Source organism: Vipera berus (genome assembly GCF_964194415.1).
Source record: "Vipera berus genome assembly, chromosome: 1".
Taxonomy (NCBI): Eukaryota; Metazoa; Chordata; class Lepidosauria; order Squamata; family Viperidae; genus Vipera; species Vipera berus.
In genome coordinates, this window is record NC_138202.1 from 222,919,634 (window position 1) to 222,945,626 (window position 25,993).

Below are 25,993 nucleotides of genomic sequence, written 5' to 3' on the forward strand. Positions count from 1 at the left end.
AAATCTTGTTTGAAAGTCTCCTAGTACAATATGGCAGAAGTTTCATGTTGCAAAAAAATCAGTTGTACTCTGCCGATATTGGGCTGCCATTAAAGAAAGTTTAAAAGAGAAGCATAAAAGAGTTGTGAAAGGCAGCACACACAGTTAATATAAGAAATTACCCTGTGGGTTTTTGTTCTCAAACAAATATTGAGAGCCTTTAAAAAAAATCCCCTTCAGTGCAGGCTGTTTACTTGCAGGATAAAATGGAATTAAAATATTGTCAATAAATACAGAGCCCGTATCTGTCTGTGCATTGATAGTCTGTGCATGAAGGATAAGAGCACTGACTGACTGCTAATCTATTCCCAGATGGAGGTGGAGGCAGACGAGAAGCGCCATCGCACACGGTCCAAAGGTGTTCGAGGTATGTCTCTTGCTTCAGTAAATCACTCAAGGCCCCCCCCTGCTCAGGGTGACCTTCATCCTCCAGAATCTCTTTGCATGATGCATGGTGACCCTTGCTTTTCTTACAGCCTTTTTGGGCAATTTTCAGCAGAAGGGGGAGTACTTGTAATAGATGATAAATTTTTATATATTTTCCATCTCTCTGCAGTTCCCGTGGAACCAGCCATACAAGAGCTGTTCAGGTTAGTGTGCTGAGTGTAAAATGTATCCCCATTAGCAATTTAGAAAATTCATGTCTTTTAATGGGTATAATGCACTTTCAAGTTCATTGGTGGCTTGCTCATGCCCTGCTGCACTGATGAAATTAATTCCCCTGGGATTTGCTAATAAAAAGCATCCCCTCCTCCCTTTTTCCTTCAGTTATTTGATTTTTTTTATTTCTCTCTTTGTTGCCCTCCATCTCTGTAACACCTATTGCCTGCATTTAATACAATTTCTATGCAGCATGTAGAAACCTTTATAATTAATTCATTTTTTTTATAGCTGCCCTACTCCTGGCTGTGATGGCAGTGGTCATGTTAGTGGCAAATATGCAAGACACAGAAGGTAATGTGTATGTGGGTGTGTTTGTGTGTGTGTGTGTGTGTGTGTGTGAGAGAGAGAGAGAGAGAGAGAGAGAGAGAGAGAGAGATTGTGTGCTAATGATGGATTAAACTGAAGGCATCTAATAAGCAAGTTACCTGACTTGACTGCCTTAATGACCTAGTTGTAATGGCTAGAAACTGATAGTATAGTCAAGAAATTCTTTTGCACTTGCATTCTTCCACCACCACCCCCTTTGCACTTAATTGCAGTCTCATTTTATTCTAACGTTCTAATCATTTACTTTCTCTCCCAGAAATTGAGATTTTACAATATGATCAAAGAAGGAAACACAATTGTCCTTTCCTAGCTTTTTGATCAAATTTATTTCTAATTGGACATATTAATCATATTGACACTCCCTGGAGACCAGCAGCATAAAATATCATTTCTTTGAAGGCATCCCTACTTCTCCTCTACCATTAGGCAGGGTGTGCAGTTCTAACAAACTTAAATAGCAAATTAAAATATGACTATTGACATATTTTTCTTTCCAGCTGGCATGACTACTGTCATTTAATCTGGTTCCTAAGTGAAATAAAAACACAGGGTTTTCAGCACAAAAAGTTCAGGGATAGGGTTACATTGTAGGAAAAATATCCAGGGACCACCACTGAATGCCACGTAGATTTGATCAGACTTAGTACTAAGAAATATAGTCTAATATAATTGTGAATTACAAATTTGTGATTGTTATTCATGTTTTAATTTTACCATGTTTTGTATAGATGATTGTATTATTTATACATTTGCAGAGCAAAATATTTATTTCTGTAGTTTAAGTGAAAGAGTGTAGATGATTTCAGAGGAACGGTTTTAATATATGCCTAATTCAAACTTCAGATATTTATCACAGATATTGAAAGCTGCCTTCAGATTTTTCAAAAGACCCCAATTATCAAGACAACAACTGGCAGCTCTACTGAGTATGAAATTTAATGCATATAGATTTATGGATATTAATGGGTAAAAATACTTTTAACACAGGGTTGGATCATAAACAAAGTAGCCCGTATTCCCTAAGTGTTTTCCACCCATTTTATTTAGATTCATGGATATTATTAACTCCTCAGTGCATCAGGTCTTGATACCATTTCTTTTGAGCTATATTTCAAAGTCTTGCAATTAGAACAATTAAAACTAAATTTAGGGAATAGAATTTCTCCATTATCAAGTCATGGCGCGTGCTATTTGTCATTGCAGGTGGGTGAAGTTGCCAGAAAGAATGCCTAGAAAATTTTGCTATGCATTTTCCATTGGTTTGATTTTGGTGTCTAAACATGGAACAGAGTAGTCATGCATACATAATTTGTATATATAATATGCTATGCCTCTCAGCTTCATCCTTGCTTTTACATCAACAGTGGCCATATTTATTGCAAAAGAAAAGCATTGAAGAGAATACATTGATTGGAGGATGAAAATTGTTTTTGTCATGCACGTTAATATGTATTTGTAGTACCCCAGATGTTCATCAGTTTCTAATATGTATATGCATATTGTATTAAAGGAATCAATAAAACCCCAATCCTGTAATAAACTACACGAATGCTAGAGTTCAAAATCTCTAAGTTCATCAGAATTGGGATGGAAAGATGGAATGAATAAAGAAATCAATACAAACTTTGCTAACTCTACATTCTTAACCACAAAGTCTTTTGAAATAACTACCAGGGCACACAGTCCAATCCTAAGATGAGTACCCTAGTTTAGACATAAAATGGGAGCAGAGTTATAAGTTATATGCAGATAAATACATTTGCTCCTTGGAGCACCAAGAATAAGTTGAATAAAATAAACTGATATTTATTTTTTATTTCATAATATGAATCATGGCCTAGAAAGACACAATATCAAAAAATCAGAACAAATTCTGCAGACAGGCAAACTATGTTCTTAGTTGCATGACAGTTTTTAATTCATTTTCAAGTGAATGCAAGAAAAAGACCTGAAGATATTGTTGCTCAGCATGAGATTTAGAGTCAGTGCTTGCAAGGAAATTGGAAAGAGCAGCAGTGCCCTGATTCCATGCTTCTTATGCATATAACTCAGTTCTGTTCAGACATGATAACCATGCAGTCTAACTATGATACAATAGTTCATTTGATATCACTGAGGGCAAGTGATATAAATCCTTTATGGTATAAATGATTTCACACAATCAGAATTATGGAATGAAAGGAATGTCTTTTTAGACATTGTCAAAATGTGAAAAAATGGAATAATTTTGCCTCAGAGCTACAGTCTTAGAAGATACAACTTTTTTTGCACAGAGTCCATCTTCTTTAACTCTTGTTTTTTCTGCTTTCTGTCTCCATGCTAATGTGGCCTTGATGTCTGTTTCTGGGATTTCATGATCTTAAGGGTAATGCTGAAATAAAGATGCATCTCCTAAAAAATACATAATATTTGTGAACAGTATAATGATTTAGGATCTAAGTCTGTATTTTTGGGTCCGCGATACCTCGAGGACCACCTGCTGCCGGCGTCGACTCCCCTCCGCCCTGTGCGCGCCCACAGAGAGGGCCTCCTCAGGGTGCCTCCTGTCAGGGAATGTCGACTGGTGGCCCCCAGGGGGAGGGCCTTCTCTGTGGGTGCTCCGGCGTTATGGAACCAACTGCCGGTTGAGCTCCGGATGGCATCAGACCTCCGATCCTTCCGTCGCGGGTTGAAGACCCATTTATTTGAACTAGCGGGTCTGGCCTGATGGGGGTACTTGGGTTTTTTATAGGTTTGTTTTATTATTCTGGTTTTAACTTGGGCATTAATTTAATTATCTTTTAATGTTTGTACTGTTGTTTATATTTATGCCCTGTGAACCGCCCTGAGTCCCTTTGGGAGAAGGGCGGTATAAAAATCTCAATAAATCTTAAATCTTAAATCTTAAATTTTTTTCAATAGCCTGGGAATTTTTTAAAAACCCTGTATAATTTTTAAATTATACCCTATAATTTATTCACTTTTTAAAAAATTATACCCCACCTTGAAGAATGCCTTTCCAAGCACAATCTGAAAGGATTTTTTTTCTTCATTTTATAAGTAGGTACACTAGTACAAAACAAAGCGATTCATTAAGTTAGAACAGACATAAATTTACTTAATTCTGTTTTTTGCTAATTGTATTTTTGTCAACTCACAACCACTATAAAGATGATTGATTTATACAATTAAATATTAACTTCTGACAAAATCAAGCTATTTGTTGAATTACATTACCATTAAAATTAAGTGTATTCTTTCATTTCATATTAATGACTACAAAAAGAAGTTCTCAAGTTACAGTTTTAATGTAATGTTTGTTTTAAATAATGTTTTATTTTTTAATCAATACATTGCAAATACCTCTTTGTTCTCAATATTACTTTACATTTGTAGAAAATCAAAAGCAATACGTATAAAATGAAATGAAATTATGTCAGTAATTTTTATACCCATCTTTCGTCTCCTAAATTAGAGCTTCCTCTTATTATTCTTGGGATTTCTATGTTTTTAACTCTACTTTTATATGTTCTTCAAGCTCCCTTTTCACTAAGGTGAGATGGGTAGCCATGTACATCTAATAAATGAAATAACTCCCTTCATTTTCAGATATTCTTAGTTTGCTGTAAGTAGAGAAGTATTGGGGAACAGGAAAACCTTTAAACAATTCAGTTGGTCTGAATCTTCTCTGTCTTGTTGGTAAAAGCACAGGAAGAGAGAGGAAGGAACTTTAACCTGAATTGCTACTTCCTTGACATTCCAACTTTCTGCACATGGAAGGAAGAATGTCTGCTTTGACTTCACAGCGAAATAAAACTCCCAGGTTGGATAAACCGGAGGAAATTGAAACTATTTTCCTTGGAACCCAGGATAATCAAGTGAAAATGAATTAGGGAGATTGAGGACAAATGCACCAACATGTACATTTTTCACTGAGATATTAGATGATAGTTTAAATCGCCAAATATGTCCAGTGACAAATAACAATAAGCCATAATTAATAAGACAAAACTCATTAAGGGTTACCTTGAAGTAAGATGGGTGGACTATAAATTTTATAAGTAAAGTTTTATTTATAAATAAATAAATAAGGACATGTCTAGGCAAAAAGTCATCCTTATTAGATATTATCTCGGTATAAGAGACTTCCTACTGCTTCCTTGGCAGTATCTTTGGAAGGTGCTGAAGCAAATCTCCTTCCAAAGAATAAGGTGATTATACAGGCAAGTCTATGCCAGCTTACCTGTATGTAGCTTCTTTTAAAGTCAATGCACTCAAGGAGAAAGTTTGTGAAATGTGCCAACGCTTCAATTAAAAAGTTAAAGCTATTGCTGCTACTACTGGTACTTGTGCTCTTTCCTACTCGCTGCCAAGGAGCTTACAATAAAGCCACTAAGGAACATTTCCACTGAATCAGCTCTTGGTAGAAACCGGCTTTGCCCTAAAGCAGTGGCTGATGAAATTATTGTGATTATTTATTAAACTTGTATGCCATCTGAATCTCAATGACTCAAATCAAAACAAATTAAAATAGGCTTCCAGTTTGCGCACGCGGCGCTTTTGGACGCTCAGAGAGACCTCCCTCCCTGCCGTCCGACCTTTCTTCATTGGAGGACCCTGAAAAGGGTTGAAAGTTGCCCTGGAGGGGCAACCACTGCAAGGAGGCCTTCCTGTGATTGTGGAAGGGTAGCAGCCCTCTGCTTGAATCCGGAGCAGCTCCTTTTGGCCCAAAGAAGAAGACACCGGCCATCAACATGGCCGATCATTAAGCCGTTCCCTGTCGAAAGCTAGAGCACCATCTAGCACAATGAAGCAATCTGAAGGACTTGGGTGAGACTTTTCCTTTATTATCCCCCTAACTGCCTGCCTGTGGGACTTTTCTGAAAATTTTCTCCCCTCCCCCCTTTTTTTGAAAAAAAAAACAGCTTTTGTATACTTGGGGGAATAACATTTTAAGCCTTAAGGCAAAGAAAGAAAGAAAACACACACCATCTGATTAAGCAAAGAAACTAAGCAATCTCATTCCTACCTATTAAAAAGCTCATATTTTTGTGAGGATCTACTACCCTATTTTCTGTTTAAGATGTGAACTAAGGAAAAAAGAATGGACTAATTATATAAAAGCTTTATATTAATTTGGGGGAAAAAAAGAATTTTACAACTTATTCTATATGCTACTGACGACATCCTGTGGCTAAACCTGGAATTGCAAGTAAACCTTTTGCTTATTCTGACAGCTGACTGAATAACAGAGTTGTCCTTGATATTATCTTCAAAGACAAGTGTGGGAACACCTGGCACTGAAAACAACTTTTAGGAGCATTGGAGGTGGAAAATTACTGACTTCTATTAAAATAGCCTCCATGGAAGACTTAGCTGTAAACACTAATGAACGCAGCCTACAGAGAACTTTGAAGTCCAAACTCTAACTTTAACTACAAAACTTACAGTTCAAAAAACAACAACACACGAAGAAAGCAACATTAAGAGTGAAGATATCAAAGGCCTTCAAATACAGTATGTTGAGGATCCAGCTAATCAAATGATAACAACATTAGCTACTACATTCTACCTAACCCAGATGGAAATGGAACAAGAATTACATCAAACATCAAAAACTGAGCTATTAAAGCAATATCTCAATGATTATAAAGGGGACACCAGCTTGGCAAAACTGTCATTTGGATTGTCTCTGTGGATTCAAATAAGAGGTGGAGGAAGAAAGGGAGACACATCTGAGAATTTAAAGACACTAAGGTGGAAGCCTGATTGGCACAAAAGGAAGGCGAGAGTAAGATTTAGACTTGTCTCTTTGTTTGGGATTTTTAAGGACAGAACTTAAAAAATCTTTTTTGATGGAGTAAGGGGAATCTTAAAAAAAAATAAACTGATTTCATATTTAGGTTTTAGATTTTTAAAGGAAAACAAAATTAAGCTTTTAGAATAAAACTTTAAATTATACTATAGAATTTCGAATCTTATAATATAAGATAGTATTTTAATAAGTGCTGAATGGTTAAGACAATTTTTTTTTCTAACAATTGGTGATTTGTTAAGATGAAAACTAGAATTTACTGTTAAATCATCAGAATGATTTGTAATGAACAATAAGTTTTGTAGACCAGGGCTTTTCAACCTTTTCGCCCATTGTACCACTTTTAGGATATGGCAACATCCGAGTACCACCAGTCGCTTAGCAAGGTGTCAAAAACTTGATGACTAAAAAAAAGAGAAGGAAAAAAGTGATGAAGTACAGGTAGTCCTCGACTTACAACAGTTTGCATAGTGACTGTTCGAAGTTACAATGGCACTGAAAAAAGTGCCCCCCAAGCCACAGCCGAGCAAGACACCTGCCTGCCTGCCCAGCAGCGCTCTTCCTCCTGTCCGAGGTTTTCATTGTTATGAGCATTTCTGTTGAGGGTTGGCAGCAGGGGTGGGTGTGTGTATTTGGTTTTTATTCCCCCCCCCCGTCTGCTGGGTGGTTGCAGCAGGTTTTAGTCACTTCCCATGACCCTGGGACACTGTGACCGTCATAAATATGAATCAGTTGCCAAGCATCTGAATGTAAATCACAAGACCCTGGAGATGCTGCAACATTCCAGCTGATTGGCACTTCTTCTAGGCTCAGCAGAAGTGCCAGGATCAGTGCTGAGCTCCAGCTGGAGCCTGGCACTGATCCTGGTGTTTCCACTGAGCCCTGACAGCCCTGAAGAAGCACTGATCCTGGCGCTTCTGCTGAGCTCTGACAGCCCTGCAGCTCCAGCCATCTCTTGCTCATGCTTGTGCGGTGCTGCCACTGGTTCAGCTCATTCCCTTTCCCTGCTACCACTTTTCTAGGATGGTCGTATACCACCTGCCAGGTGCCAATGTACCACAGGTGGTACCCATAACACTGGTTGAAAAGCTCTGATTTAAATAAACATATTTCCAATTTAAATCTACAATTAAAAAACACCCAGGAAATAACAACAAATGAACAAATAAATCAGATAACAGACTACAAATTAGAAGAGTATGATCAAATTGATGAAATAACAAAGGAAAAGAATTATAATTTGACACAAACAGGAAAAAAACTACAAGATTCTGATACAACAAGAAAAATGGAATAGACTATAGCAGGGCTTTTCAACCTTTTCACCCATTGTACCACTTTTAGGATAAGGCAATGTCCGAGTACCACGTCGCCCAGCAAGGTGTCAAAAGCGTGACCAAAAAAAAGATAAAGGACAGGTAGTCCTCGACTTACAACAATTCGCTTAGTGACTGTTCAAAGTTACGACGGCACTGGAAAAAGTGACTTATGACCATTTTTCATACTTATGACCGTTGCAGCATCCCCAGGGTCATATGATTTACATTTGGGTACTTGGCAACTGATTCATATTTATAATGTCACATTGTTCCAGGGTCATGTGATCGCCTTTTGCAACCTTCTGACAAGCAAAGTTAGTGGGGAAACCAGATTCACTTAACAACCATGTTACTAATTTAATTTCTCTCTTCCCCCCTCTCTCTCCTCTCTCTCCCTCTTTCTCTCTCTCCCTCCCTCTTTCTCTCTTTCTCCCTCTCTCTTTCTCTCTCTTTCCCTCTCTCTATTTCTCCCTCTATTTCTCCCTCTCTCCCTCTATTTCCCTCTCTTTCTCCTCTCTCCCTCTCTTTCCCTTTCTCCCTTTCTCTCCCTCTCTCTATTTCCCTCCCTCTTTCTTTCTCCTTCTCTCTCCCTCTCTCTCTCCCTCTTTCTCTCCCTCTCTCCCTATTTCTTTTTCTCTCTCCCTCCCTATTTCTTTCTCCTTCTCTCTCTATTTCTCTCTCTCTCTCCCATTGTCCCTTCCTTCTTTCCTTCCTTTCTTCCTTCCCTCCCTCTTTGTCCTTTCCTCCTTCCCTCCCTCCCTCCCATTGTCATTTCCTTCCTTCCTTCCTTCCAAATCCATTTTTACCAAGAAACTTGATGCCCACTTAACTGTCCCAGGGCTGGTGGGCTGAACAGGGACCGGCCTCCCCCTCTCCATGCTAGAGTGGCACTCACAGAGGCGGCCCTGCGGCCGGCTTTCTCTTGCAGAAAGCAAGCTGAAACCGAGGAAGATTGCAGGAGGCGAGATTGGCGTTTCTGAGCAAACGCCGATTTGCAATTCTGGCAATCTCGCTTGCTCGCTTTCAGCTTGCTTTCTGCAAGCAAGCAGGATGCGCAGGAGGTGAGATCAGCATTTCTGAGTAAATGTTGATTCGCGATTCTGGCAATCTCACTCGTCCCAGAGCCTCCAGTGCCGGAAGCCTGCAACGGCAGCATAATGGGGCTTGCAAAAAGTGGGGCAGGTGGCGGTAGCTGCTCACAGCACTGGCCAAAAGCAAGCAGGGCAAGGCCGCTATCAAGCCCCAGGCTCGACAATTAACTTGGTGTGGGGGGAGGAATCTGCGCAGCAAACCAGCTGATCGGCAGAGCAATGAGCGGCTGGCTTTGGTGCGTCTTCCCTGCACTGCGCTCTGTTGGCAGCTCAAATCCGGAGTCTCAGCCTCCCAGCTGATCGGTGGAGCAACAAGCAGCTGGCAGGCCAGGTAGCCGGGTTGCTGCACGGATTCCCCCCCCCCACAACCGGTTGATTTTCAAGCCCGGGGCTTCATAGTGGCCTTTCCCTGCTTGCTCTTGCCCAGTGCCGTGAGCAGCTGCTGCCACCTGCCCCGCTTTTTGCAAGCAGGCTTCCGGCAGCAGAGGCTCCGGGGTGAGCTTTGGTGCATCTTCCCTGCACTGCGCTCTGTTGGTGGCTCAAATCCAGAGTCTCAGCCTCCCAGCTGATCGGCGGAGCAATGAGTGGCTGGCAGGCCAGGTAGCTGGGTTGCTGTACGGATCCCCCCCAACCCAGTTGATTGTCGAGCCCAGGGCTCGACAGCTGCTCCCGCTCAAAAGGTAGGGTTCAGCGGCCAGCGAGGTGCTCGTGTGGGGCTCTCCCGGGGATGGCGGGCCGAACGGGGACTGGCCTTGCCCTCTCCGCGCTAGAGCAGCACCCGCAGAGGCAGCCAAGAGCAAGCAGGGCAAGTCCGCTCCTACTCGAAAGGCAGGGTTCGGCGGCCGGCAAGGCTCTCAGAAGTCAATCCAGTTGCTGCACAACAAGTCCCTGGGGAGGGCGGGGTCTCACTCTGCACCTGCGCGCGCCCTCTGTAGGGTTCTTGCAGGCTGCTGCCAAGCAGCATGCTTTCTGGCAGCAAGTGAGCTGGAAAGGAGCAGAGCGCGGGGTGGGGGTGGGGAGGAGGTGGCGGGGGGGAGGCAGGCGATGCCGCGTACCACCAGCCAGGTGCTCGCGTACCACTAGTGGTACGCGTACCACCATTTGAAAAGCCATGTTGTAGACAAGAGAATTATTCTTTACTGAATTAGGGAATTGTGGGTTACCCAAAAAGTAAGCTTTCTTCTATATATTATAGGCCACTTTAGAGTATTTTATTGGAATTAGGTAAAAAACAGAATTTTGATATGTATTAGTCTAATTACATTAAAAACTTTCTTAATTGATTAGGTCATATCTAGAAATGTACTAATTTGATCACTTTGACTATATGAAAACTAAGGGAATCAGAGAGGGAATCTGTATTGATGCAACCTGAACTATTTACAAACAACTTGTTATTTGTTACTTTTCACTACCCAACCACCATGTTGCTTCACAAATACATGTATATGTAAATATTGAAAAACCAATAAAACTTGAATAAAGAAAAACAAATTAAAATAAAACCAATAAAGACAAGATTAAAGATAGCAAGTGGGACAGTCCAGATGGAATGAAACATTGTCTTCCCTGATTTCGCATTCCTGTTTTTTTGTGATTGCCATTTAGCAACTGGAGATAAGGCTCTGTAGATCCTTGCCTGGGGATAAGGAAAGGCCAGTGTCCTGATTTATTCCACTATGCGGAGTAAAATTTGGGTGGCCAGGCCATTCCAGTGAAGCTATAAATTTCTGAGGAAGACGCTTAGGGTTGATAGCAGTAGTAGAGAGATTTTGAGAAGATGGGAAGGGGACAAAAAGTCTTTCTCTGTGTGTTTTTCCCCAGGTCTAATGATATCTCTGTCCTGGGATTATAACTCAAAGAAAGGGCAACTCTCCCAAAACATTATCTACTGCCTAAACTATGCTTAGGGAGGTTGTGCTGTTTGCAGCCATTAGCCAAACTTCTCCTAGTGCTGGAACACACAACTGGGCCTCCTTTAGCTGATTGCACAAAATAGGCAAAATTATACTGGACTTATTAAGGAACTTATGCTTTAAATGATTTCGGGTTCATTGAAATAATATTATCCCATCTCGTGTTTTCGTTTTAGGGGAGGCTTGTTCTCTCTGAACTAACTGGAATGGTGGTGGTGAGAACGGGTGTCTCTTCTCCCATATGTAAATATACATTCACTGTCATTTGAACTACAGTACATTGAGGAAGTCATGTGCACAGGGCATCAAAGTATAGTGCTTGTGGAATACTTTTTGCTGCCCCAAATCATCTTTTAAAATGATTTTTTTTTAAATAAAACAGGCTATGAAATTATTTCTGGTTTTTTTTTTATTTTATTTTTTTGAGAAAGAGAGAGAGAATCGTGGCAAACCAGCCATTCCTTTTCTTTGCCCCTTTGAGAATCCTTTTTTCCAGTCCTTTCCCCCAGGACATCTTTTGGGCCCATTTCCCCTTTTTTAATCAACAGAACCATCTTACTATCTAGTTAAAAAATCAAATGTTCTATTTAATCCATCTCTCTTCTATTTAAGCTTTTTTAAAAGAAGGTAGAAAAGTGGGAGAATAAATCCTGGAAACTGATTTTTTTTTTCAAAGTAAATACTGATCCATTTAGGTTTAATTCTCTGAATAAAGAATGAAGTAAAATAGAATAGCTATGTTTGCCCTAGCATCCTCTTAACTGTGAGCTGACTGTATCTCTCTGATGAGAAAATCCTTTCTTATGCAAGAATTGCCGAATTCTCTGTGCTGTTGTGCCCATTTCTCTTCCCCTCTCCCCTCCCCCTGTGCTTCTTATACCTTTTCACCCACTGGTTTGATTGCCATGACTGCAGCCGTGGGTGAATAATTGCCTGTCTTCACAGGAGCATGTTCTGGAGCTAAAGTCGAGTGCTTGCTTCCTGATGTATGCCTCATTTGGATTCTGCCGACAGCCTAGAGGCTGTATTATTCATGCCTTGACAGATAGCATTCACTAAAAGCATTGGAACTGGGCCAAGGACTGGCAGGAAGATAGCGGAAATATTGCCTCTGCAACAGAGAGAAGCATGTATAATACAGGGGTGGGGAAGAAAGCAACGGGGGAGGGGGGGAAATCCTCATACCTTCCCTTTCACCAGTTCTTCTTTTGATATTGGGGGGGGAGGCAGAGGGGAGGGTTTCATTTGCATGAAAATAAAGACATGATTTCCCCCCCTAAAAAATTACTTCCTTCCTCCTGATTTTGCCCCACTCTCCATCCCACCTCCTTAAAACCATGCTTGAAAGTTTAACACAATTTTCCACATTTAATTGCAAAGCTGATTTTAATTAGTAAGGCCCTGCATGTGAAAAATGAAGATTCACTTGGGTGAGTGTAACACATTGCAGTGTCTGTCGGATGCTCTAATTAATGTATGGCGGCTGCATAACGTAATGCACGGTGGGATATTTATGAAAAATTCTGGGCACGCAGGCAGTCGATCTGTATGTTCTGGAGTCCACACAGATAAATAACTCCCACCTCCCGCCCTATTCTTTATGAGACATCATTGTGCATGCCATTGCTCCATCCGTAAAGTTTATGATTTGCCTATATTTTTTTTACTATTTGTCAATGATATTATAAATCAGAAGGCAGGATATACATATTTTAATATTAATTTTAAAGGAAGATTTGGTTGTGCGCATTTCCAGTTGAGCTAAAAGGGTGAGAGCCTTGATGTACTCTCTTGAACTATTCTGAAAGGTCCTGGAAATCCTGGGATGAAATTGTGTGTGTGTGTGTGTGTGTGTGTGTGTGTGTGTGTGTGTGTGTGTGCACGCACGTGCGCGTGTGTGTTCAAGATGACATCTCTTATATAATAGTGCATGAAAATATTGGTATACTGTATAACTCCTGGAGTTAAAATAGGAATTCTCAATTTATATACATGTATATACATTTGTGTGTGTGTGTGTGTGTGTGTGTGTGTGTGTGTGTGTGTGTGTGTGTGTAATTTTTAATACATTGGCTGAGATAATGTTTAGTTGCATTATCTAATTATATTAACTGTATTTATTTTAATACATTTTTATTATACTTTTTGAGCAGTGGCACCTAATATATCACTCAGACATTGATATCAGTCTGAAAGAGTTCCTAACAACAGTTTCTAAACTACCAGTGTTATGCTCATAGAATAAACCATAACCAAAGTCAAGCAACATTGTGGCTTAGCACACAACTAAAGACTTATGGAGAAGACTTTCTAAAAGTTACTTCATTATTTTTTGTAAACTAAAGGAACGGAAATCTTATGCCTATGACACATTTGAAACCACAGTTTCTACCGGAGGTGTCCAAAGGGGTATCAAGATGGTGCTGCAACTGTGCAATTGAAGTCTTGCCCTTTGGTGCATGTGTCATACACAACACATATCAAAATGGATAGACTTTGCACAGCTGCAACTGCCATCCTGACCTTTTTGACCTTTGCTATGAGCAGCCACGAATATCAAAGGTATCATCAGGATGTTAAGAATATTTTCCTCGTGTGTACAAAATTCATTACGAAGATCAACCAAAGAATCTGTTGAAATTAAACATTAATATATACCGTAGTTTCAGAAGATGCTGGATGGTCCATCTGTTCCATAGCAAAAGTGAAAGAAGCAGCAGGTGTGGGATGCAGGATCTGATCTAAAGTTTCTGGCATTGGCAGGCTCATGACATTTCCATGATGATAACTCATCTTCTTTTCATTTAGCAGTTGACAAACACAGGTTTCTCTCCTAGTGTTTCTGTTGCCATCACATTACATTTTGTTAGAAGGTTTATACAAGGAAGGAGTTGTAGACCAGGTTTGAGTGTGGAAATGTCTTTTTTGAACATTTATTTTTCTAATGGAGATATGCAACATATACTTTGTATCAGAAATCTGTCATTGGCTCAATAACAATAAAAGAACTACCCTGTATTTTTACAAGAGCGTTTACAACATTCATATTTTTTTTCATATTAACATTCCTTTAAATAACCCAGGCCACCATACTTGGGTCGTTGTACTTTTGCTTCCACTTTGGACAGGAGGTATAAAGACGATAACAAAATTATTCTGGTCCATAATACCATTTTTATTATTGCTTTAATAGTTATCACTTGTTTAAACCTTCTGTAAGTAACCGGAGATATTTGTAAGAGTTCAGCAATAGCCGTAGAAGGAAGGAAAAATCTTTGCAAAATTGAAGCTGTGTCATTATGCATATGTTTACACTGAATGTAGCATAAGTAGAAAATGCTGGTGCTTTCTCTCTTAACCATTTATCCACTATAAATATTTCCCAGGCTCTCAGAGGAGTGTTGTAAGATGGTGTGTGTTTGCGTAATACAATATAGAATATCATATATCATTATAACATGTATATTAAGGCAAGATAAGTATACTACAATTGTTTGTACCAATGAAGGAGAATATTTGTAATTCAGGGTTGAAAGGACGGATCCTTGATGTTCTCTGAGCTTGCTTGTTTTCTTCAGACATTTCATTAGCAAAATTAGGTAACATCATCAGTGCTAGTAGAGTGTGTGGTTTGCTCTCAGTTTATATTCTAGCGTGGAGGTCCCCAACCCCTGGGACGTGGCCCAGTACTGGCCATGAACCGTGCGGAACCAGGCCATGGAAGAAGGCGGAGAGCGTGCTTGTGTGCATCCCCACTTGTGTGAGCAGTGAGCAAGCATTTGGGGAGGTGGTGGATGCATTTGCCTGTCACTCATGCAAATGGAGCTGTGTATGCTTCCCCCCTTGCTCTAAACCAGCCCCTCTTCCCCCCCTCCCGCATCAGTGCACAAAGCCAGAAAGGTTGGGGAACTCTATTCTAGTGGCTTGCCCTGTCACCAATATTGATCTTATACGTTCTTTGGTTGGGCTGCTTATTGTGGGTTTGTTTGGCAGTTCCTTGATTGTGGTGTTATTTCCTTTCATTGTTGGTCTGATGTTAATCTTGGTGTTAATCTATGCTCATCCTGGATGCTGATTGCTGGGTAGCGGGGTTGTTTTAGTCTTTTTGTTCCCTTTTTGGCTTTTCAATTGTCTTTTTTTTGCATAGTATGTAGAAATTGTTTATGTCTGTGGGACCCTTGATGGTTCATTTGTCAGTGTGTCGGGCTTCTAGTAATTTCTCAAGAGTTTTTGGACTTGGCTTGTTCTAGGATGGTCACATTTCCCAATGGAAACTATGGCTAAATATAGCCTAGATCAGACATGTCAAACACAAGGCCCGGGGGCCGGATCCGGCCCGTGAAGTGGTTTCATGCGGCCCGCAAAGCCATCCTGGAAACAGTGAGGGAATGGCCCCCACTGCCTTGGCCCTGGACCAGAGACCCTCCTTCTGCCAGAGACCCTCAGATCTGTCCCACTCCCGCCCAGGCCCCCATAGGCACCCTTGATGCGAATGATGTAGAGCTGGCCATGCCCACCCAGTAGGCCATACGCACTTTAGCCACGCCCACCCAGTAGGCCACGCCCACCATGGCCATACCCACCCGGCCCCCTGAGGGCAACCGTAATGCTGATGTGGCCCTCAATGAAATTGAGTTTGACACTCCTGGCCTAGATTAACTCCAAAATTAATATCAGACCAACAATCAAGAAAACAACCAAAGAAACTCTAAGACCACTTCCACCAGCACTGACAGGCAAGCCACTAAAAAATATAAACTGAGAGCACCCCTTCCCCCCCCCCCACACACACTCCTTACTAGCAGTGATGATGTTACCTAGTTTGGGTAATGTCTGCAAGAAAACAAGCAAGCTCAGAGAGCACCAAGGACCCCTCACAGTTGGTGGTCTTGCTGCTGTTATAAAGGTTCCACAGCAGATTCTTTTCTCAATTCTGGTCAGACTCAGTTGCAAATCAGAAAGTTCTTTACTCTGTGGGTCAGAATCAAATATTAAAAATGAGGCTTTTTGTACTCTACTGAATGGGTATATTTAAAAACGTAGATTTAGTTATAACACCATTTCCGCTGGTGTTACAGTGGACAGTCCTCTCTCTAAAGTGTTTGGACATGGGCAAGATTGGCCTCACTGTGTTTTTCCTGTTGCTTCAGCCTGGATTTGGTTTTTGGGGAAAGGAGCAGTTTATTCTTTTGTCCCAGTTCTTAATGCAGGACCTTAAATTAAACTAATACCGAATTTATGGGGAAGTCAGAAGAATTGGAGGCAACATGCCTGATAAGGAAGCAAAAACTAGAGTATGATAGCTCTTTAAATGCCAAACTGTACAAGATGTCATTCACATGCATGTAATTAATATGTACAATTGTATCACATAAATAATCTCTATTTGTGTATCAAAAATATGCCCTTTAATTGTATTCAAACAGTGAATATTAAGTCCTAAATAGGTCTGGTGCGTACAAGTATTTGTGAAATGCACGGATTTATAAGTATGAAGCCCTGTGCACAGCAGTGATTCAAACTAAGACTGCTGCAGTAAGAAGCAGTTGTGAAAATTCAGCAGCTGAAAATATTTTTATAATCTGACATGCCTGTCTTTGACAGGCCCTTAGATCTGAGAAACATCACAGCATGTATAGCTGGAATCTCTTCAAGTCTTTCCCTTTCAATTAATTCAAAAATATGTTTTGTTGTATGAGCAGAACAACACTTATTTTATTTATTTCATGGAAGTATTTCCTTGGCTGATCGAAAGTTAATCATTAAGCAGATTGAAGTAATGCAAATAATATTCCTCTCCCCCCCATTTTACTCCTCCTTCTTCCATTCATTCAATTATATTCAGTCTTCCCTCAGGAACTCAAAGCAGTACACATGCAATTCCTCTTGCAATTTTTCCCCATAACAATTTTGGGAAGTTGTACTGAATGCTGAACTCATAACTCACTCCAATTAACACTGTGGGTTTCCTTATTTCAGAGTAGTTTTCCACCTGCGTCTCTGAGTTCTAGTCTGGGATCATAACCTCTGTAGCACACCAGCTCTTGGGCTTTTCTGCATTCAAGACTGCTTCTTTCCAGCATTCTTTTTTAATGTTCTTAATCAAGAACATTTTTGATAGTAAAAGATGTTTTTTTAAAAAAAGCTACAGCCTTTTCTCAGAGGCTCAGGCACATGAGATTTGCTGGCTTTGGAAGAAACTGCTATTTCCATTGCACAATACTCATGCCATACAGAATGGGAATTTATGCACTCTTAGGATCATAGTTCTATTCCCCAAAGGAGATTAATCTAGAAACTAATAGATTATACTATTATACTATTATACTATTATTGTAGAATAACTAATTATGTGTTCACGTTCTTCTTTAATGTGGTAGTCCAAGATGGAATGCTTAGTAAAATCTAATAATAAATTTGGCCTATATTCATATCATACTTTTATAAAGCGCATGTGGCTAACGGGATCATTTTTATATATACATCCTGAACTACATTAACACTTCTTTTTCACAAAGTATAGCTTTCTTAATCTATATTTTAAACCCCCAAATTCAGGTTATTGTGACTGACGTCAGTAATGTTTCACACTTGTTTTCCTAAAATATTTAATGCTGCATATGTTTGACAAATAGGGAGATTGTTTGTACAAAATAGAATAGTTGGGGTTAACAATATACACCAAGTGATTCTTTCCCTTCTGATAAAGAAGGACCAGAGCAATTTTTGCAGGGTTGTTTTGACAGCTATTCTAGGAATCTGCCAGATAAAGTCTTTCAAATTCTGGCTGGTCAGACCCTATGGAATTGACTGGGACACTGTCTTGCCTGTTACCTGGGCAGAGTTTGAGTCTGTTAGTTCTGAGGAATTGGACAGGGTCCTTGGACTTCGAGTTCTGCCACCTATGTTTTAGAATTATGTCCCTTCTGGTTAGTTAAGGCCTTCCAGGAGATAACATGTGGTTGGATCCATGTGATGCTGCGTTGTGGCAAGGGATGGTTCTGCTTACTTTGAAGGAAGTGATGGCTTACTCTTTTTTCGATAGGCCATCATTGGATACAACAAAATAGGACAATTTTCATCCAGTCTCCGACTTTCTCTTTTACAGAAGGTTGTTGTGAAGGATGGGTTTATAACTCAAACATTCTTGAAGGGAACAGATAATTTTAGCCTATTATAGTTGAATGTCATCCTGGGTTATAGTATTGCCATGGCATTGATCACGTTTTGGATGACCTCTCATAAACTCAGAACCAGGTGATGCATATATTCCAGCCCTTTTGGTGGCCTTTGATACTATTTATAATAGTATCCAGTTTAGGATATTGAGAGTTGGAATGGGGCATGGCATTTTAGTGGATTCTCCCCCTGCCTCTGAGGTTGGTTCAAGTTGAAGTTGATGGGGAAGTGGGGGAAAAACCAAGCATTAGGCTTCTGTTTCAGGTCTCAATTTTTTCTCTGCTCCCTACTCCTTTGCAACATCTCCATGAAGTTGCTAGGCTCATGAGGCCATTTATCAGCATGGAATATTATATCATCATGATCATCTCTTCTCCCAGTTGTCCAAGTGATACCATCTTTCCCAGTACCTGGAGGCTGTAAGACTTTGGGTTCAAGACTGAGTGACTGTATGTTTACGGGCACCCCCACCCCAATCTTTAAATTTTCCATCTTAAATTCTTAGTTCCATCTTCCCAGACAGAGTTGGTGCACTGAAGAGTGAGTGGGCAGCCATATAAATTCTCTAAATAAATAATTTTGGTATGCTGTTGGACCAATGGCTCCTGTTTGAGAGCAAGTGGCAACAATGGCCAGGAGGGCCTTTACCCAACTCCATCTCCTGTGCCAGTTGCACCAAATTTGGATCAGGAGGCTCAGTTCATGGTCATTCATACCTTAGTTATTTCACTTTTGACTATTGCTATGTGCTCTATCTGGGGCTGCCTTTGAAAATCATTTGGAAGGTATAGCTGATCCAGAATCAATGACACACCACAATACCCCCAGATAACATGTCTGTTATATGAGCTGTACGGATTCATAATGGTTTCCTTTAAAGCCCTTTTGGGACTTGTCTTCTATGAGTTCTGCCCATCCATTCAAATTATGCAAGCTCAGCATGCTTCGGTCCCTTCTAATGGGACCCAGTAGGCATCCCTTCTCTGTCAAGAAGAAATAGCCTCCTTCTTGAACTCCAGTTGGTCCTGACTTGGCTTTCTGGAAGATCTTAAAACTCTGGATTTTCCCTCATAAACTCAGTTGGGATATTGGTGGAGTCCAGTATATGTGTTTTGTGCTAGACTGTGTTACGTGTTTTGCAATATTATTTTAGGTACCGATATTGTTATTCACCCAGACTTGTCTGTTTAAGATGGGTGCCAAATAAATTATTTAAACAAACAAACATTAACTATGTTTTGCAAGCTGTAACTGCTAGAATTCCACAGTACACTAAGGCAACATTCCCCAACCCTGTCCTCTGCAGATGGGATCAGAGAATGGAAAGGTTCAGGATGTCATGGTCTCCATAGTGACCATGTTCTCATTCCAGGTAATTTCAACCCCATCACTGCAAATTAGACTCTGTGCTTGCCCTAGAGCAGCTGTTGGGTGATCTGGATATGGAGAGTATTTTGTTATGTCTTTTGCTGTGGTCAAATTATTTGTGGTCCAACTGAGACTGATTGCCACCCAGGACCCCTGGGATAAATGCATTAATTAAAATGATCCACCTCTGGTGCCTAATGGATCTGAATGAATTCCAATAAATTCTGCAATAAAACTTTCTTCATTTCAATACTAATAATTTAGAAATAAAACTAAAAAGGTAAAGGTTCCCCCGCGCATGCGTGCTAGTCATTTCCAACTCTAGGGGCCAGTGCTCATCTCTATTTCAAAGCCAAAGAGCCAGCGCTTGTTCAAGGACGTCTCCGTGGTCATGTGGCCGGCATGACTAGACGCCAAAGGCTCACGGAATGCTGTTACCTTCCCACCGTAGTGTTCCCTATTTTTCTGCTTGCATTTTTACGAGCTTTTGAACTGCTAGGTTGGCAGAAGCTGGGACAAGTAACAGGCACTCACTCTGTTACACAGCACTCGGGATTCGACCCGCCAAACTGCCAACCATCTGATCAACAAGCTCAGCGTCCTAACCCACTGAGCCACCACATCCCTCTTAGAAATAAAACTACAGTATTATTAAACCATTGGAATTATGAAAGTCTTTCTGGAAATTACTCAAAAATCTTTGAGGCATACTACTTCCATATTACTTGATGAGAAATGAGATAGGTAGCTCTGGAGAAATAATAATAATAATAATAATAATAATAATAATAATAATAATAATAATAATAATAATAATAATAATAATAATAATAATAATAATAATGATGATGATAAGGAGAAGAAGGAGGAGGAGGAGGAGGAGGAAGAAGAAGAAGAAGAAGAAGAAGAAGAAGAAGAAGAAGAAGAAGAAGAAGAAGAAGAAGAAGAAGAAGAAGTTGGAAGGGACCTTGGAGGTCATCTAGTCCAACCCCCTGCTAAGGCAGGAAACCCTATACCATTTCAGACAAATGGCTGTCCAGTCTCTTCTTAAAAACTTCCAGTGTTTGAGCATTCACCACTTCTGAGGCAGGTTGTTCCACTGATTAATTGTTCTAACTGTCAGGAAATTTCTCCTTAGTTCTAGGTTGCTTCTCTCCTTGACTAGTTTCCATCCATTGCATTGTCCTGCTTTCAGGTGCTTTGGAGAATAGCTTGGCTCCCTCTTCTTTGTGGCGGCCCCTGAGATATTGGAACACTGCTATCATGTCACCCCTCACCCTTCTCTTCATTAAACTACACATACCCAATTCCAGCAACCGTTCCCTATATGTTTTAGCCTCCAGTCCCCCAATCATCTTTGTTGCTCTTCTCTGTACTCTTTCCAGAGTCTCAACATCTTTTTTACATCGTGGTGACCAAAACTGGATGCAGTATTCCAGGTGTGGCCTTACCAAGGCATTGTAAAGTGGTATTAGTACTTCACGTGATCTTGATTCTATCCCTCTGTTAATGCAGCCTAGCACTGTGTTGGCTTTTTTGGCAGCTGCAGCACACTTCTGGCTCATATTTAAGTGATTGTCCACTAGGACTCCGAGATCCCTCTCACAGTTACTACTATCGAGCAAGGTACCACCTATACTATACCTGTGCATTTGATGTTTCCTGCCTAAATGCAGAACGTTACTTTTTTCACAATTGAATTTCATTTTGTTAGATAGTGCCCAGTGTTCGAGTCTGTCCAGATCCTCCTGTATCTTAAGCCTATCTTCTGGAGTTTTAGCAATTCCTGCCAGCTTGGTGTCATCTGCAAATTTGATGAGTTCCCCATCTATCCCCTCATCCAAATCGTTGATGAAGATGTTGAAGTGCACTGGGCCCAGAACAGAGCCCTGGGGCACCCCACTACACACTTCCTTCCATGTAGATGCAGTTCCATTGAGGACCACATGCTTGTTGATCAGGAGGTCGGCAGTTTGGCGGGTCGAATCCTGAGTGCCTCGTACCAGAGTGAGCGCCTGTTACTCATCCCAGCTTCTGCCAACCTAGCAGTTTGAAAGCACGTAAAAATGCAAGTAGAAAAATAGGGACCACTACGGTGGGAAGGTAACAGCGTTCCGTGCGCCTTTGGCATCTAGTCATGCCAGCCACATGACCACGGAGACGTCCTCAGACAAGCACTGGGTCTTTGGCTTTGAAACAGAGTTGAGCACCGGCCCCTAGAGTTGGAAACGACTAGCACGCAGGTTAGATTACCTTCCATTTCAGTTCCAGCAATGTCAAACAGTCATCATAGTATGCAGTGCTGGAGAAGGCATTGGCTCTCACCAGATTTGAAATTACTAAGACTATATCATATCCAATTCCCTCCCTCCAAATTTCTTCACTGGATAGTTAAGAATCGTCTCAGATCAATGACAATGTTGCAATGCCATGGGAGATGTACAGAGATAAATGGGCAACACCTGCAGAAATTAGTTAATATGACATGGAAACCTGCCCTGCAGAAATTCCTTCAGATAAGAGCACAAACTCAGCCTCTTCACTTTAATATTGTTGCTCTTCAAATTGAATTGGCACTGCTATGGACAAGAATCTTCTCCATGTGGGATGTTCTTCCTGTGTCATGGGAATATCCCCTAAATACCCTCATTCATCTGAATGGATCAAACATTAACATACTGTTCCCATCATAAAGTTGGTGGGTTTTTTTCTTTTACTTTGAGACAATTATGGTGTGCTCATGAAGACTGTAAGTCTGAACCTCCTTCCAATGTCACTAGTAGTTGGAAAGAACAGGTGAAATAATAAACTGGTCACACGATTGAATGGGTTTCCTTCCGGCGCCAGGGAATTTCTGCTTTGTATTTTCTCTCATATTATAAATAAGCTAATTGAACTGAATGGAATAGAAAGACAAAACCTGTTTTAAGTCTCACTTGAGGAGACATGCACAGAAGTTGTGGTCCGTTTAAACTGTAGTCCTATATACTGTGCTCTGAAATAAATCTCATATGGGTTTCTATTTTTAAGAACACAAATATAATCTCACTGTTAAAGTCCATCTTCTGGAATCATTGAAGGTATTTGCATAGTAATTGCATACCCCAAAGAGTCTTTTAGAATGCATACTGAAAGAACAGGGAGCTCCTGTTATTGTTTTAAGTGTGTATGTGTATATATATATACACATACAAATTGCTAATAAAGAATTTGGGAGGCTAAGATGATCATTTCGAACTCTTTTATGTTCTCATCAGTTAGTCATACCCTTTATCTGAGATTCGAACCTGGGCTGATTATATATCAGGCAGTGTTTTAACTTCCTGAGCCACGGGTTCTTTCTCTCTTTTATTAGCTGGAAGGCAAGGCAAATGTATGTTTAAGTATTTGTCAAGGCTTTTTGAATGGACCTTGCTAATTAACTCTTTCATTCCTGTTTTGGCCCGACTCAGGGCTTATCCACAGGACATAGTCAACTTATGACAGCTCATTATTTGTGCAAATTATTCAAATTGCTAATAAAGAATTTGGGAGGCTAAGATGATCATTTCGAACTCTTTTATGTTCTCATCAGTTAGTCATACCCTTTATCTGAGATTCGAACCTGGGCTGATTATATATCAGGCAGTGTTTTAACTTCCTGAGCCACGGGTTCTTTCTCTCTTTTATTAGCTGGAAGGCAAGGCCTATGCACACCTGTTGTTATTTTTTTTAAAAAGGCTCTTTATCATCCAGCTAGCAGAAAGATGACAAAGTCTGCAATCTTGCACGCATGGAAATAAGTCTCATTAATCTCAGTGGAGCTTATTTCTGAGCATGCTACTTAACAGTATCTCTTATATAGGATTGTGCTACTATTTATAGTTCAGGAGTAATATGTAATTAGGTGACTAAATAAGAGATGGTTCTTTGAAATCTCTGCCTGACTGGGTAAATTGGACAGAAATTTGGTGTCTTGGTTTACTGAAAAGTTATACTGAACCACATACAATCTTTATGCAAAAACTTTAAGTTTGGTTTGGTGGTTACAGCGTTATAGTGGACATACTAGTGTGCTTCTCTTTCAGTGATTTGCAACTTCCTGTTTTAGATCAGGTCACCAGATTTGTACATTTGAGAGAACCCATATTGGAAATCATAATATTAATTAATGATTGAGAACACCAGGAAGCCCCACTGGATAATGATAATCTATTCTGTAAAACATTTTGCATGGATTCTAATTAAAAGGGCAATAAGGCAAAAGGTTAATAAGAATTTCCATAACTGCTGTTCAATGTTAATTTCTGGTACATTGCCAAATATTTTCATCTCTCCTACAGTTTTTATGGAGGGAAGTATATATTTCAAAGAAAGCAGTAAATTGCAGCAAAGTATTTCACCCCTTTTGACTGGTGATCTGGTAGAGAGTATAATAACGCATGTATTAATTCTTTCTGAACAGTGTTTATGGCTGTCCTTTGGCAAAAAAAAGAAAAACCCAAGAAAAGCAGCCCCAAGAACCAGCTCCAAAAAGAAAACCATTTGTGGTTAAAACAGACAACTCTTCAGTAGATGAATGTTATGAAACAGATGGAACTGAAGAAATGGATGATAAAGAGGAGGAGGAGGAAGAGGAGGAGGAGGAAGAAGAGGACTATTCTGATGATAATGAAGAACAAGGTGATGAGGAAGAGGAGGAGGAAGAAGTAGATAGGGAAGAAGAAGAGGAGGAGGAGGAAGAGGAGGAGGAGGAAGAAGCAGATGAAGTTGAGGAGGAGGAAGAGGAGGAAGAAGAAGAAGAGGAAGAGGAGGAAGAAGAAAGTGGTAATGAACAGTATCTTAATAAAAAATAAACCACTCCATATGCATTTTGTGTTAATCTTCCAGTATGGAACGGTGAGATTTAACAGTGTACCTTTCACTAAGATTAATAGAAGTCTTTGTGCCTAATCTCTCTGCTCCATGCTGACAACCATTATCACTGTGTTCTCTTAATAATAACCTGAGACTACTGTTTTAGAAATAGCTCTTGACTCAGCTACTGGATCAGCTTTCAGAGTGAATAGCTTAGTGATGAGCAGCTAGCTAGGTGTGCCAAACATTCCTGCAGAAACGGGTGTCTATGCTGATGCCTATAGTTATCCATCCCAGAACAGTAACCAAAGATATGTGGAAGCAAATGATTGCATAAGGACATATCGATATTCATTATTTACACAGACAACTGTTTGCTACAGCTGTCTTCTGTATAGCAATGGTTTGCTTCTCATAAGTATATGTTCACATGTCTGCAGGTACGCTTGGCATTGCAATATGAAACTTCCCTTTGGAAAATTTGAATAGACAGCTTTGTGTAGAAAAGGAACAAATTAAATATACTTTGGTTCTTTGAGACTTGGATGTTGTGTACTTTAGCTGACTTACAAAAATGATGGAGACTGATATACGTAGAAACCCCATTTTAAAACCTTTATGTATACACTCAGTGACAAATAAAGAGGCATTCATTAGTTATTAAGCTAATATATTACCACTGCCATTAAGCCAGGGGATTTTAAAAAATGTTTTAATGTTATTATGGATTCTAAAAATAACTAGTGTTTTCAAACTGTGCAAACACTAGTTTCTGACTATTTAACTTAACAAACCCAACAATAACTAGATCATGAGATAATGCCATGAAAATTAACATACATGCAAAAATTAATGAGCTATCTAAAAAATATTTTGTTCCCATTTCCAGGGAACACGTTTTTGATTGGGTAGATTCACCTTTCTAACCAATAAAAATATAAGAAAAGTTTCAGCACTCCTCAGTCGGATTCCTCTTAGGAGCCAGGTATGAAAGTTGTCTGATTTTTGTTTTTGTAGAATTATACTAGGTAAGAACTAGAAAAAGGCAAAGATACTTTATTAAAATAAAAGCAAAATTCATTCACTTCCTTCTCCAAATTCGGGGGGGGGGGGAAGAGGATAATGAAGCTTTTTGCAAAACAGAAAGGGATATTTTATATTCTGTTAATTTAGATTGCATGAAAAGGAGGAATGTCTTTAATCATTTATCGAAGATTATCTATACAAATAGGATAATACAGCTATTTTTCAATAATTTGGGGTGATGCGTTCTTAGCTATAGCATAAAGCCAATCAATTGCAATGAAGTTTTCTTCTGAGCAGACATGCATGTGATTACACTGGGTAGGAAAGTGCAGTACCAAAATTCATTTGCATACAGATAAACTTAACTATGTTAGGCATGCTACAAAACTCTGGTCCCAAGTCCCTCTTTTGAATATTCATGAATTCAGTATAAAG

General features: G+C 40.0%; 1 protein-coding gene across 2 annotated transcripts in view; it reads left to right on the plus strand.

Annotated features, from left to right (window-relative positions):
• Window positions 1–351: 351 nt before the first annotated feature.
• MYT1L (myelin transcription factor 1 like) overlaps window positions 352–25,993 on the plus strand; it is a gene marked incomplete at both ends in the record, with an annotated part of 123,723 nt that continues 98,081 nt past the window's right edge. For both annotated transcript variants that reach the window (XM_081326218.1, XM_081326219.1), the window contains 4 exons: window positions 352–406; window positions 596–629; window positions 931–993; window positions 24,141–24,502. In XM_081326218.1, the coding sequence (XP_081182344.1) occupies window positions 352–406; window positions 596–629; window positions 931–993; window positions 24,141–24,502 (514 nt within the window). The remainder of the gene's footprint in view (window positions 407–595; window positions 630–930; window positions 994–24,140; window positions 24,503–25,993) is intronic.